Genomic DNA, 12500 nt, shown 5'->3' with positions numbered 1-12500 from the left:
TTGTACCTGTAAAAAAAAAAAACTAGTTGTAAAAAAAATTGTACCTGTAGAAAAAAGTATAAATTTGTATATGAAAAAGTCGTGATTTGCACCTGTAAAAAAAACAACAACAAAAAAATTAACAGTAAAAAAAGAAAAGAAATAATCATAAGTACCAGTAGTTTGGGGGGTCTTTTTGGTCTTAGAGTTACGAAGATTCCAGCTAACACGAGCGATATACTAGCACACAGCAGGAGCTGCGTGGCTCAGGGAATAGATCAGCAATCTCCCAAACTGAAGGTCGTGAATCGTTCCGCAACCCTTGAGTGACTTTTTTTTTCAATTCTTAATTTTACTCTCTTTCATGTGTAAATATAAATGAGTCTATTTGGTCCCACTCTAAAAAGAATCAAATTTACTCTACAGAATTTACTGTGTAGATACATATGTTGAATCAAGCTATCACAAGTTTAAACCCCTGAAATGTATTTGTTGTGTGTGTGAAAGCGTGAAAGCAAAAGTGGGTGGATCAGTCTTGCGATTATTTGTGACATGTAACAGTAACCTTACACTTGCACTAACATTTGTCCTGATAGTGGACTTATATTTGCCACATAAAAGCAATTACTCTATTACATCACCTTAATTCACAAATGTGTACCAGCAATGTGTACCAAACCTGTTTAAATTGCTGATTGTCCATGCCCTTTTGAAAGTCGTAGCACACTGAGTCCATCAAGCTTTCACTAAGTTGACGTCCCTCCAGAAAACCAGAGCTGATTGGCTGCATAAGCTCCTCAAGTACAGAGCCAAGATGTGGCTGAATGCTCGTAGCACATACCTTCTCTGCCGACATTGCCACTATAGCTGGAGGACAAATTTTTTTTTATTATTTCCTGCAACTTGGAAGGAAAATTTATAAGCATTTTATGCACAAAGAACTTTCATCCAGAGTGATTATCTTCTGTGGCTGGACTAATGCATTGGTTGTCTAAAAGCTAGCCTACTATTGTCCACCCTGAGGGCATACTATCTGAGGCACTTGTTCTTGTCTACATTTATCACAACAAAATACTGTATCTCTGTAACAGTAGCATCTGTCCCCTTCTGAATAAAGAGAGCCAAGAATGAGTAAGAACAAGCCATTCACCTCTGACTTTTTCCTCCAATTGTTGCCTGCAGTTGAGAATCTGGTCCATGTCTGAGTGGATGAGCACTTCTTGTTGCCGCAATGATTTTCGACATTGTTCCTTCAATGCAGAAAGTCCTCCTAATAGATGTTCTTGGACAAGAATGTATGCTGCCTCCACAGTCTGCATTCAAGTAGTTGTAATTTGCACAACATCAGTTTTCATTGTGTTTGATTAAAGCCACCCCTGACCACATTGTGGCCCCAGGTAAGATTTAATTTTGGGGTTATGACGAAATAAGTCTTCTTGTTGAAAGTAGACAATCATTTTACAATATGAATTAACTTGTCATTACTCTGTGGCATTTCCTTGAAAGAGATTCATCAAAGACTAGAAAAGTATTTGCAGCTTTTGTCATGTTTATTACCATGTATAAACATGTAAAAGCTCTCCAAAGTCCAAACTATTTGAGTTAATTGAATTCAAACAAATAATAAAGCATCAGTAACATCAAGGATTTGAGTGGTTCTCAGAAAATTTGGTCCGCTGAGGACTGTGAATGGTGACCCAATGCGAGTCAATTTTTTTCCCTTTTAAAATCAATCACCAGGTTTGCAGAGATGGGAAAAGTACTGACATTCTGTAAAAGTACAATTACTTGCATAAAAAATGACTGGTAAAAGTAAAAGTACTCATTCAAATAATTACTCAAGTAAAAGTAAAAAAGTACAGGCTCTAAAATTTACTTCACAAGTAAAAGTAAAAAGTATTTTTACCAGATGTTTCCCCCTCGTGTCATAATTTGAAGACAATTCAATTTAAAAGATCATCCTGACCAAACCCTTAAAACTGACTAAATCGCCTCATGAAGCCCTTGCAACATTTTTTTTTTACTCCTCTAGATGGTGCCCTTGGTTTAAACATGCAATGGAAATTAATTAAGTTTCCACTGCATCAACCAAAAATGCAATGTGGGTTAATAGTGACCACCCGCCCACAAACTGCCCACCCCCGTCCCTATACTAACTGCCTACGAGCTGTATATGTCTAATATGTACATGTACCGGATCGTTTATACAGTAGTCTGCTCGGGCATCAGCTATCCAGTTATATATTCAGATCAATCATATATTCAAATCAGTGCATTAACCAGGGCCAAGCTAACGAAAGGGTAATGATTATTTAGCTTTACTGTACCTTAGCTCGATAAATAGTTTCAGATTGAACCGGGAATTCTTGCACGCGGCTAGCTCAAGGACTTAAGCTTTACACTGGACACAATGCATTCGCCATTAATCGTTCTTCGAGCCGACCAAGGTGAACATTTCCCGCAGGTAAGGCCATGGTTGGGCGGACTGGGTAGCCAGCCAGCCGACTCGCTATCTCCTTCTGAGTGGAGTTTCAATCTTGTTTTAACTTTGACACGCTCCATCACGTCATCTCATAGGTTGAGATAGAGCCTATCAACAAGCGGGGGCGTCGGGGACGCCTCATATGATTGGCCGAGCCAGGAACATTGACAGCAGCTTTGCGCTTCTCTTTTTAATCGTTTGTCAGGCACGTAAAACAAAAGTAACGAGTAACGATCCTCTGTTTTGAAACTTTATCGAGCAAAAAGTACAGATACTGTTTTTAAAATGTAACGGATAAAAGTAAAAAGTATCCTAAAAAATAAATAGTGAATTACAAAGTCCCCTCCGTGAGTCATCACCTTATCGGAGGGGTTTGCGTGTCCCAATGAGCCTGGGAGCTATGTTGTCTGGGGTTTCATGCCCCTGGAAGGGCCACCCATGGCAAACAGGTCCTAGGTGAGGGACCAGACAAAGCATGGCTCAAATGACCCCAATGATGAACACGAACTTTGGATTTTCGTTTCCCTTGCCCGGACGCGGGTCACCGGGGCCCCCCTCTGGAGCTAGGCCTGGAGGTGGGGCTCGAAGGCGAGCGTCTGGTGGTCGGGCCTACACCCATGGAGCCCGGCCGGGCACAGCCCGAAAAGGCAACGTGGGTCCCCCTTCCCATAGGCTCACCACCGGTGGAAGGGGCCAAAGGGGTCAGGTGCGCAGTGAGTTGGGTGGCAGCCAAAGACGGGGGCCTTGGCGGTCCGACCCTCGGCTACTGAAGCTATTTCTGGGGACATGGAATGTCACCTCTCTGACAGGGAAGGAGCCCGAGCTGATGTGCGAGGCTGAGAAGTTCCGACTAGATATAGTCGGACTCACCTCCACACACGGCTTGGGTCCTGGTATAAATCCTCTCGAGAGGGGCTGGACCCTCTTCCACTCGAGAGGGGCGGAGCTGTCAACTGATATACACCTGGTGGTGTGTTGGCTCCGATGGCGTATTGTGAGGGTCTGCTGGGAACGTCTGGCAGAATCCCCTGTCAGAAAGAGTTTCAACGCCCACCTCCGGCAGAGCTTCTCCATTGTCCCGGGGGAGGCGGGGGACGTTGAGTCCGAGTGGACCATGTTCCGCGCTTCCATTGTTGAAGCGGCCGATCGTAGCTATGGCCGTAAGGTGGTTGGTGCCTGTCGGGGTGGCAATCCTCGAACCCGCTGGTGGACACCAGCGGTAAGGGATGCCGTCAAGCTGAAGAAGGAGTCCTATTGGGCCTTTTTGGCCTGTGGGACTCCGGAGGCTGCTGACAGGTACCGGCTGGCCAAGCGGAATGTGGCTTCGGTGGTCGCTGAGGCAAAAACTCGGACATGGGAGGAGTTCGGTGAGGCCATGGAGAACGACTTCCGGACGGCTTCGAGGAAATTCTGGTCCAGCATCCGGCGTCTCAGGAGAGGAAAGCAGTGCGCCATTAACACTGTGTATAGTGGAGATGGGGTGCTGTTGACCTCAACTCGGGACGTCGTGAATCGGTGGGGAGAATACTTCGAAGACCTCCTCAATTCCACCGACACGCCTTCCTTTGAGGAAGCAGGGTCTGGGGACTCTGAAGTCGAAGTCACTGAAGTGGTTGGAAAGCTTCTCGGTGGCAGGGCCTCGGGGGTGGATGAGGTTCGCCCGGAGTTCCTAAAGGATCTGGATGTTGTGGGGCTGTAGTGGTTGACACGTCTCTACAACATCGCGTGGACATCAGGGACAGTGCCTCTGGATTGGCAGACCGGGGTGGTGGTTCCCCTTTTTAAGAAGGGGGACCGGAGGGTGTGTTCCAACTTTAGAGGGATCACACTCCTCAGCCTCCCAGGTAAGGTATATTCGGGGGTGCTGGAGAGGAGGGTCCGTCGGGAAGTTGAATCTCGGATTCAGGAGGAGCAGTGTGGTTTTCGTCCCGGCCGTGGAACAGTGGACCAGCTCTACACCCTCAGCAGGATCCTTGGGGGTGCGTGGGAGTTCGCCCAACCAGTCCACATGTGCTTTGTGGACTTGGAGAAGGCGTTTGACCGTGTCCCTCGGGGAGTCCTGTGGCGGGTGCTTCGGGAGTATGGGGTACCGGGCCCCCTGATACGGGCTATTCGGTCCCTGTACGACCGATGTCAGAGTTTGGTCCGCATTGCCGGCAGTAAGTCAAATTCGTTTCCTGTGAGGGTTGGACTCCGCCAAGGTTGCCCTTTGCCCTCACCGATTCTGTTCATAACTTTTATGGACAGAATTTCTAGGCGCAGTCGGAGTGTTGAGCGGGTCCAGTTTGGTGGCCTCAACATTGCATCTCTGCTTTTTGCAGATGATGTGGTGCTGTTGGCTTCTTCAAGCCGTGATCTCCAGCGAGAGATCGCTGGAGCGGTTCGCAGCAGAGTGTGAAGCGGTTGGGATGAGGATCAGCACCTCCAAATCCGAGACCATGGTCCTCAGTCGGAAAAGGGTGGAGTGCCCTCTCCGGGTCGGGGATGAGATCCTGCCCCAAGTGGAGGAGTTCAAGTTTCTTGGGGTCTTGTTCACGAGTGAGGGTAGGTTAGAGCGGGAGATCGACAGACGGATCGGTGCAGCGTCTGCAGTGGTGCGGACGCTGTATCGGTCCGTTGTGGTGAAGAAGGAGCTGAGCCGAAAGGCAAAACTCTCGATTTACCGGTCGATCTACGTTCCTGCCCTCACCTGTGGTCACGAGCTGTGGGTCGTGACCGAAAGAACAAGATCCCGGATACAAGCGGCCGAAATGAGTTTCCTCCGGGCTCTCCATTAGAGATAGGGTGAGAAGCTCGGTCATCCGGGAGGGATTCAGCGTCGAGCCGCTACTCCTCCACGTTGAGAGGAACCAGTTGAGGTGGCTCGGGCATCTGGTTCGGATGCCTCCTGGGCGCCTTCCTGGGGAGGTGTTCCGGGCATGTCCTACAGGCGGGAGGCCCCGGGGACGACCTAGGACACGCTGGAGAGACTACGTCTCACGACTGGCTTGGGAACGCCTTGGGATCCCGTCGGAGGAGCTGGCTGAAATGGCTGGGGAGAGGGAAGTCTGGGCTTCCCTGCTAAAGCTGCTGCCCCCGTGACCCGACCCCGGATAAGCGGAATTGAAGACGGAACGGAAGACGGAATTACAAAGTACGGGAAAAAACTACTCAAGTACAGTAATGAAGTATTTGTACTTCGTTACTTCCCATCTCTGCAGGTTTGACTATTTATAAAATGTAAACATTTTTACAGTTGCACACTAAATATGTAACTATGACTGTGATATCGTAATATTAAAATTTATATTGTCGTCATCATGTTACAATATTAATAAAAGCAGCAGATCTCAGTCAAAAATCCTTTTCACCCCCTTCAACCGAACACAGCATTAGCCGCGTCTCCACCGCAGGAACTTCGGGGTAAATTTACAGGGCTAGTCCCGTATGTGCGTGTCTCCACTGCAGGAGCCTTCCCAACCGGGCCACATTTACAGGAACTTACAGGGCGAGCGGAGGTCCTACTCGAGGGTAGGTACTCCCGATCGGGCTTTCGTGCTGATTGGCTAAAAATTATTTAGTATAAAAAATTATCTGACCTTCGTGCGCGACGATGATGCATTCTCGGCTTAAGTCTCTTCCACCAAAACAATTCTCTTAATAATTATTTGCCTATTTTCGTTCCACTCTACTGTTAGCCTTTTCAAATTCTTCATCTAGACGACGTCTCCTCTCACTCGAACCATCCATCCAGGCCAAGTACATTAAAAAAAAAGCTGAAAAAAAACGGCAACCGCCACAAGTTGCGGTGGAAACGCGGCAATTGTGAACTACATAGACCATGATACTTTGTTCCGCTGAGCAAATAGGATTTAGTATAAAACTCAGAAGTTAAGTTATACAGTGTTGTGAACTTTTTTATATTTAAATATCGCGCCAACATCCCCACAAAATTGTGATAATTATCGTATCATGAGGTTGATATTGCGATAGTATCTTATCATGATGACCCTATTGCATGCACAATTTTTTTGTGTATTCTTGTACATGAGTCTGATTTAAAGGCGTACAATTCAACTGCCAGCATTTAGTATTTTGTGAAGCAAACAGCTAATTAATTGTAGTAGCCACGTGAATCTTGAATGTATTCACTGCGTATGACAACCATTGTTCAACATTCAGAGGTAATGTTCTATGTATAACTGATCATTTGTACCAGTTTTTTTTTCAACTGAATATCTTTGTATGAAAGCAGTGAAGCTGTTTAAGTATAAAACGAATTTGGTACTTGAAGTGTTTGGTGTCCATGTACCAACCAGTCAAACATGAAATAATGTTGTATACCACAACACAATATTCAACAATTTCTTAAGAACACAGAGCTCAGTGAATTACCATTATTTATTCATAGCACACTGCAGGAAGGTTCGGTGTAAAGCATGTATCATTGTTAATTGGTTTTGAACAGGTTCAGTTTAGGCTTATGTGCCACACTCTTAGACCATGCTTTCTGAGAACCCCCATTTATGCTGATACAGAACTTTTTTTATCAGGTCATCAGCTTTTTTGAGAACAATTCATTAGTTTGTGTACCAATGTACTTTGATCGTTTAAATGAAAACTGACTCAGATGGTTTTCATTACACCTCTAGTTGGGGACTTGTGACTCACCTCAAACCAAAGTCTTTTCTTCCCTGTCTTCTTAGCTTTCAGGTAAGGAAGCATTTCTTTTTGCAGAGATGGCAGCAAATGTTCCATGACTAGGTTGGCCAGCACCTGACATAAAGCAAACTAGCATTAACTCTAGGGCTGTGCAATTAATCGAAATTCAATTACAATTTCAATTATTACAATTACAAAATCAGCGTAATCGTATAAAAAAGATTCTTAATATTGTTTAAATGTTGGCATTTATTTGCTCTTATGTTCAAAAGTTATCTTTTTAGCATTCCAATAGTACTCGTTCCCTCACCAGAGGTGCGTGTTCGTTTAAGACCCAAAGAGGATAAAAATGACTGGACACAAGGACTGTCAAAGTTGATCTGCTTTTATCTCCAGAATTCAGTCAGAGTACAAGTTCTCAATTGAGGGCTGTCTTTTTTAACTGTCTGCGCAAGAAAAGGATTGTGTGAACAATCCCAAAGAATCGGCGGGGCTTTTCTAGCGGCCCTCCTTATTTATACAATAGTTCAAAAACAGCCAGTCTAAACATTAACTCCTAATCTACTTTGTACCAAAAAGGGAGTTTGTTTTCCTCCCTTTTACACCCAAGTCTGCCTCTCATGATTTCTCGCTGGTAAACATCGTATCATTAACAAAGTTCACAATTACCTTGTAATGATCATATTGCAAATAGTAAAATCCACTGACCGATTGTACTGGTCCGTGTACATGTGTATTATCTTAAACAAACTTAAAGTGTGACTACAGCTGACCGATTTTACTGGTCAGCCTGACCATTGCTCATCTGTAAATAAACTTGATTAGTACTTGTACTGAAAATTAATGATTAAATGTCTTCTAAAAATGTTTGATGAAAACACCGTGTGGTTAACATATGAATAAAACAATCTTAGCAAAATACATGTGTAATCAATGTGTCATGCAATCATTAATACTGCAAATAACATAACTTTATGTGATTTACTTCCATCAATATAAATTTTTGAGTTGTTAAAATGTATACATTTGCACCTTTTTAAAATTTTAAAATAATTTAATACATTTTGTTTCATTGTAACTTGCATAATTATAGTATTTCAAAGAATTGTATTTGTCTTCATATTATTTATGTTTAAATATTTTATTGTTTTGTACCAAAAAAATAAATGATCGTCCTACTGCACGGTGCACATGCTGTAGCACCCCAACTTCAAGTTTTTGCCAACATAAATAAATAATATATATTATTATAAATACTGAATATATCATTATAAATTATGTTTGGTCTAAAAGGAACTTACATAATTATAGTGTTTCTACTTATTTGTTTTTGGTGTTAATATTTTTAAATGTGTCAACATTTTCATGTATTGTACCAAAAAATAATCGTTTGAATAATTGTGATTTAAATTATTGCCAACATAATTGTGATTATTTGTTTACATAATCGAGCAGCCCTAATTAACTGTAATATACCCCATTATAGATGTTCAAATGCTGTCTGTCTGTTTGTGCGTATATACTGTATATGTATTTACGTATATATACTACTGCTGTCAAAATTAAAGCGTTAACTCGAGATGAATTAAAATTCTTTAAAGAGTTGTAAAAAATAACTCTAAATAAATAAACTCCCCTCCCTGAGTCATCACCTTGTCAGGGTGGAGGGGTTTGCGTGTCCCAATGAGCCTAGGAGCTATGTTGTCTGGGGTTTCATGCCCCTGGAAGGGTCACCCATGGCAAACAGGTCCTAGGTGAGAGACCAGACAAAGCATGGCTCAAAAAGACCCCTATAATGAACGCTAATTCTGGATCGCGGTTTCCCTTGCCCGGACGCGGGTCACCGGGCACCCCCTCTGGAACCAGGCCTGGAGGTGGGGCTCGAAGGCGAGTGTCTAGTGGCCGGGCCTATATCCATGGGGCCTGGCCGGGCACAGCCCAAAAAGGCAATGTGGCTCCCCCTTCCCATGGGCTCACCACCTGTGGGAGGGGTCGGGTGCGCAGTGAGCTTGGCTGCAGCCAAAAGAGGGGACCTTGGCGGTCCGACCCCCGGCTACTGAAGCTAGCACTGGGGACATGGAATGTCACCTCTCTGGCAGGGAAGGAGCCCGAGCTGGTGTGTTCCAACGCGATATTGTCAGACTCGCCTCCACACACAGTTTGGGTTCTGGTACCAATCCTCTCAAGAGGGGCTGGACTCTGGAGTTTCCCACGGTGAGAGGCACAGAGCAGGTGTGGGCATACTTATTGCCCCGCGGCTAGGCGCCTGTACGCTGGGGTTTACCCCAGTGGACAAGAGGGTAGCCTCCCTCTGCCTTCGGGTGGGGGGACGGGTCCTGAATGTTGTTTGTGCTTATGCACCGAAAAGCAGCTCAAAGTACCCACCCTTTCTGGAGTCCTTGGAGGGTGTGCTGGAGAGCGCTCTCTCTGCAGATGCCGTCGTTCTGCTGGGGGACTTCTACGCTCATGTGGGCAATGACAGTGAGACCTGGAGGGGCATGATTGGGAGGAACGGCCCCCCTGACCAGAACCTGAGCGGTGTTTTGTTATTGGACTTCTGTGCTCGCCACGGACTGTCCATAACGAACACCATGTTCAAACACAAGGTTGTCTATATGTGCACTTTGCACGAGGACACCCTAGGCCGCAGCTCGATGATCGACTTTGTAGTCGTGTCATCTGATTTTTGGCCGCTTGTGTTGGACACTCGGGAGAAGAGAGGGGCGGAGCTGTCAACTGATCACCACTTGGTAGTGTGTTGGCTCTGATGGCGGGCTAAGATGCTGGTCCGACCTGGCAGACCCAAATGTATTGTGAGGGTCTGCTGGGAACGTCTGGCGGGATCCCCTGTCAGAAAGAGTTTCAACACCCACATCCGGCAGAACTTGTCTTGGGGGAGGCGGGGGACATTGAGTCCGAGTGGACCATGTTCCACGCCTGCATTGTTGAGGCGGCTGATCGGAGCTGTGGCCGTAAGATGGTTGGTTCCTCGAGGCAGCTGACAGGTACCGGCTGGACAAGCGGAATGCAGCTTTGGTGGTCGCTGAGGCAAAAACTCGGACATGGGAGGAGTTCGGTAAGGCCATGGAAAACATGTTCCGGATGGCTTCGAAGAAATTCTGGTCCACCATCCGGCGTCTCAGGAGAAGAAAGCAGTGTACCATTACAACTGTGTATAGTGGAGATGGGGTGCTGCTGACCTCGGGACGTCCTGAATCAATGGGGAGAATGCTTCGAAGACCACGTCTTCCTTTGAGGAAGCAGGGTCAGGGGATTCTGAGGTGGGCTCCCTATCTCTGGGGTCAAAGTCAATGAGGTGGTAGGAAAGCTCCTCGGTGGCAAGGCCCCGAGGGTGGATGAGATCCGCCCGGAATTCCTAAAGGTTCTGGATCTTGTAGGTCTGTCGTGGTTGACACGTCTCACAACATGGTGACCTATGGTCACGAGCTGTGGGTTGTCACCGAAAGAACAAGATCCTGGATACAAGCGACCAAAATGCGTTTCCTCCGCAGGGTGTCCGGGCTCTCCTTTAGAGATAGGGTGAGAAGCTCGGTCATCTGGGAGGGACTCAGTGTCGAGCCGCTATTCCTCTGCGTTGAGAGGAACCAGTTGAGGTGGCTCGGACATCTAGTTCGGATGTCTCCTGGACGCCTCCCTGGAGAGGTGTTCCGGGCATGTCCCACCGGCGGGAGGCCCCGGGGACGACCCAGGACACGCTGGAGAGACTATGTCTCTCGGCTGTCCTGGGAATGCCTCGAGATCGTGTCGGAGGAACTGGTTGAAGGGGCTGGGGAGAGGGAAGTCTGGGCTTCTCTGCTAAAGCTGCTGCCCCCGCGACCCGACGTCGGATAAGCAGTGATGATGAATGGATGGAAATAAACTTGACTTGACCACACTGTAGCAATATTGGTTTGGAGGCAACTTGAGCAAGGTATTTTGCTCTGAGATGATACGCCAAAGGAATACAAATAATATGCTATTCGACGTCGGCTCTGCAAAGTGTGCAAAATAATTTAAAGGTGCATTGGGGAGTTTAAACTGTTGATGTTAAAAAGTATAGAGTAAGAGTATAGAGTCCTGACTTTTTATCAAAGACTACACCTATCAGCTTGTATGTCCGCCTCGAACACGCCAGTTTCTTAGGGGGCGGAGGGGTAGAGTGGCGCCATGCACGAGCTTTACACAGAGGCTGCAGTCAGGCTTAAGGCCTGAGGTGGCAATCACAACAACAACAAAAGTGGATAACTCCACAATGCCTATTGTAGAGTTCTCCAACAAGCATCAAGCAAGTAAATTAGAAAGTTAAACTACCCTATAATCCATGTGTGTTCATATATTAGTTGTACATCTTTGGAGTATCATCTCAGAGCAAAATACCCAGCTCAAGTTCCCTCCACGGGCCTCACCATTAAACCATTCTGAAGTGTGCTGCTTGTGGGCACAACTAAACCTGAAAGCGAGAAGTTCTGAATATTGTTTTTATGAGAAAAAAAAAAGATGGCCTGTAAAGCTGAGTCCATGTTGATCATTTTAACAGTTGTATTTTGCAGGCAAAGTAGTCTATTCAAGAATCAAAGAAAGCTATTAGTACAGTCTTTGATTCTAAATGTACTTTCTATTTAATGATTTGACATTAATTCCAAGATTTTATTCAAATACCTATAAGAAGCTTTGAAGAAGAAGGTAGAAGCAGAAGTAGAAAAATATGATTAATCGTGATTAATAACGGAACATTGTGTGATTAATTGAAAATGTTAATCCCTCGACAGTACTAACACACACACAGGCCAGGACTGGGCTATCTGGAGGGGCAGGACAATTCCCAGTGGGCCACAGGTTCATTTCAAAATTAGCAAGTACAGCAGAATTTTCTGCCAATTAACTATTTAGCCAGGCTCCAATTACCTATTACAGCCCATTAACGGTTATAACGGTATATCAAGATCTGACTTTTGCATTGTCATAAAACTCACTAAAGCCTCTACCATAGGCCATTATATTATATATAGCACAGTTGTTACTAAGAGTGTCACCAAGTCACAATAATTTAACACCAAAATTGGCAAAACTTTAATCCGAATGAATAGAAACAATGACAATGTAACTATACTAAACCTTGTCTGTACAAAAATAACACATTAAAGAGGCATAACACAGTGACAAGGGTCACTAGTGCAAAACATGATGGGAAAGCATCCTAAAAAAGCCACTGCTGTCTTCAAGTTAGTGTCAGTCAGCTCAGTAGTGCACCAAAAGTGGTGAGAATAGGTTTCAAAATAAGAGCACTAACAGGAAGTACGGCGTGAGCTGCCTAATCTTGCCATTTAACTGCGTTTGGTAAAAGTGCCTTGTTAAGTGGGAAATGTCTTATCCCAGTTAATGTACTCATGACTATTGG

The 12500-nt window shown here is 45.3% G+C and overlaps 1 protein-coding gene and 1 pseudogene across 3 annotated transcripts in view; both read right to left on the bottom strand.

The window, feature by feature from the left end:
- The window catches only part of niban1a (niban apoptosis regulator 1a), a 51585-nt gene that overhangs the window by 17644 nt on the left and 21441 nt on the right, over positions 1-12500 (bottom strand). For 2 of the 3 annotated variants that reach the window (XM_086088583.1, XM_086088581.1), the window contains exons 7-9: positions 7112-7216; positions 1130-1292; positions 659-846 (exon numbers count right to left, since the gene is read on the bottom strand). In XM_086088583.1, the coding sequence (XP_085944709.1) occupies positions 659-846; positions 1130-1292; positions 7112-7216 (456 nt within the window). The remainder of the gene's footprint in view (positions 1-658; positions 847-1129; positions 1293-7111; positions 7217-12500) is intronic. The other variant, XM_086088582.1, reaches the window with a different exon arrangement.
- On the bottom strand, positions 3003-4183 carry LOC147165152 (uncharacterized; annotated as a pseudogene).

Source organism: Leptonotus elevatus, chromosome 11 (genome assembly GCF_054856555.1).
Source record: "Leptonotus elevatus isolate MCC_2025b chromosome 11, RoL_Lele_1.0, whole genome shotgun sequence".
Taxonomy (NCBI): domain Eukaryota; kingdom Metazoa; phylum Chordata; class Actinopteri; order Syngnathiformes; family Syngnathidae; genus Leptonotus; species Leptonotus elevatus.
This window is presented reverse-complemented; position numbering and strand designations above follow the sequence as displayed.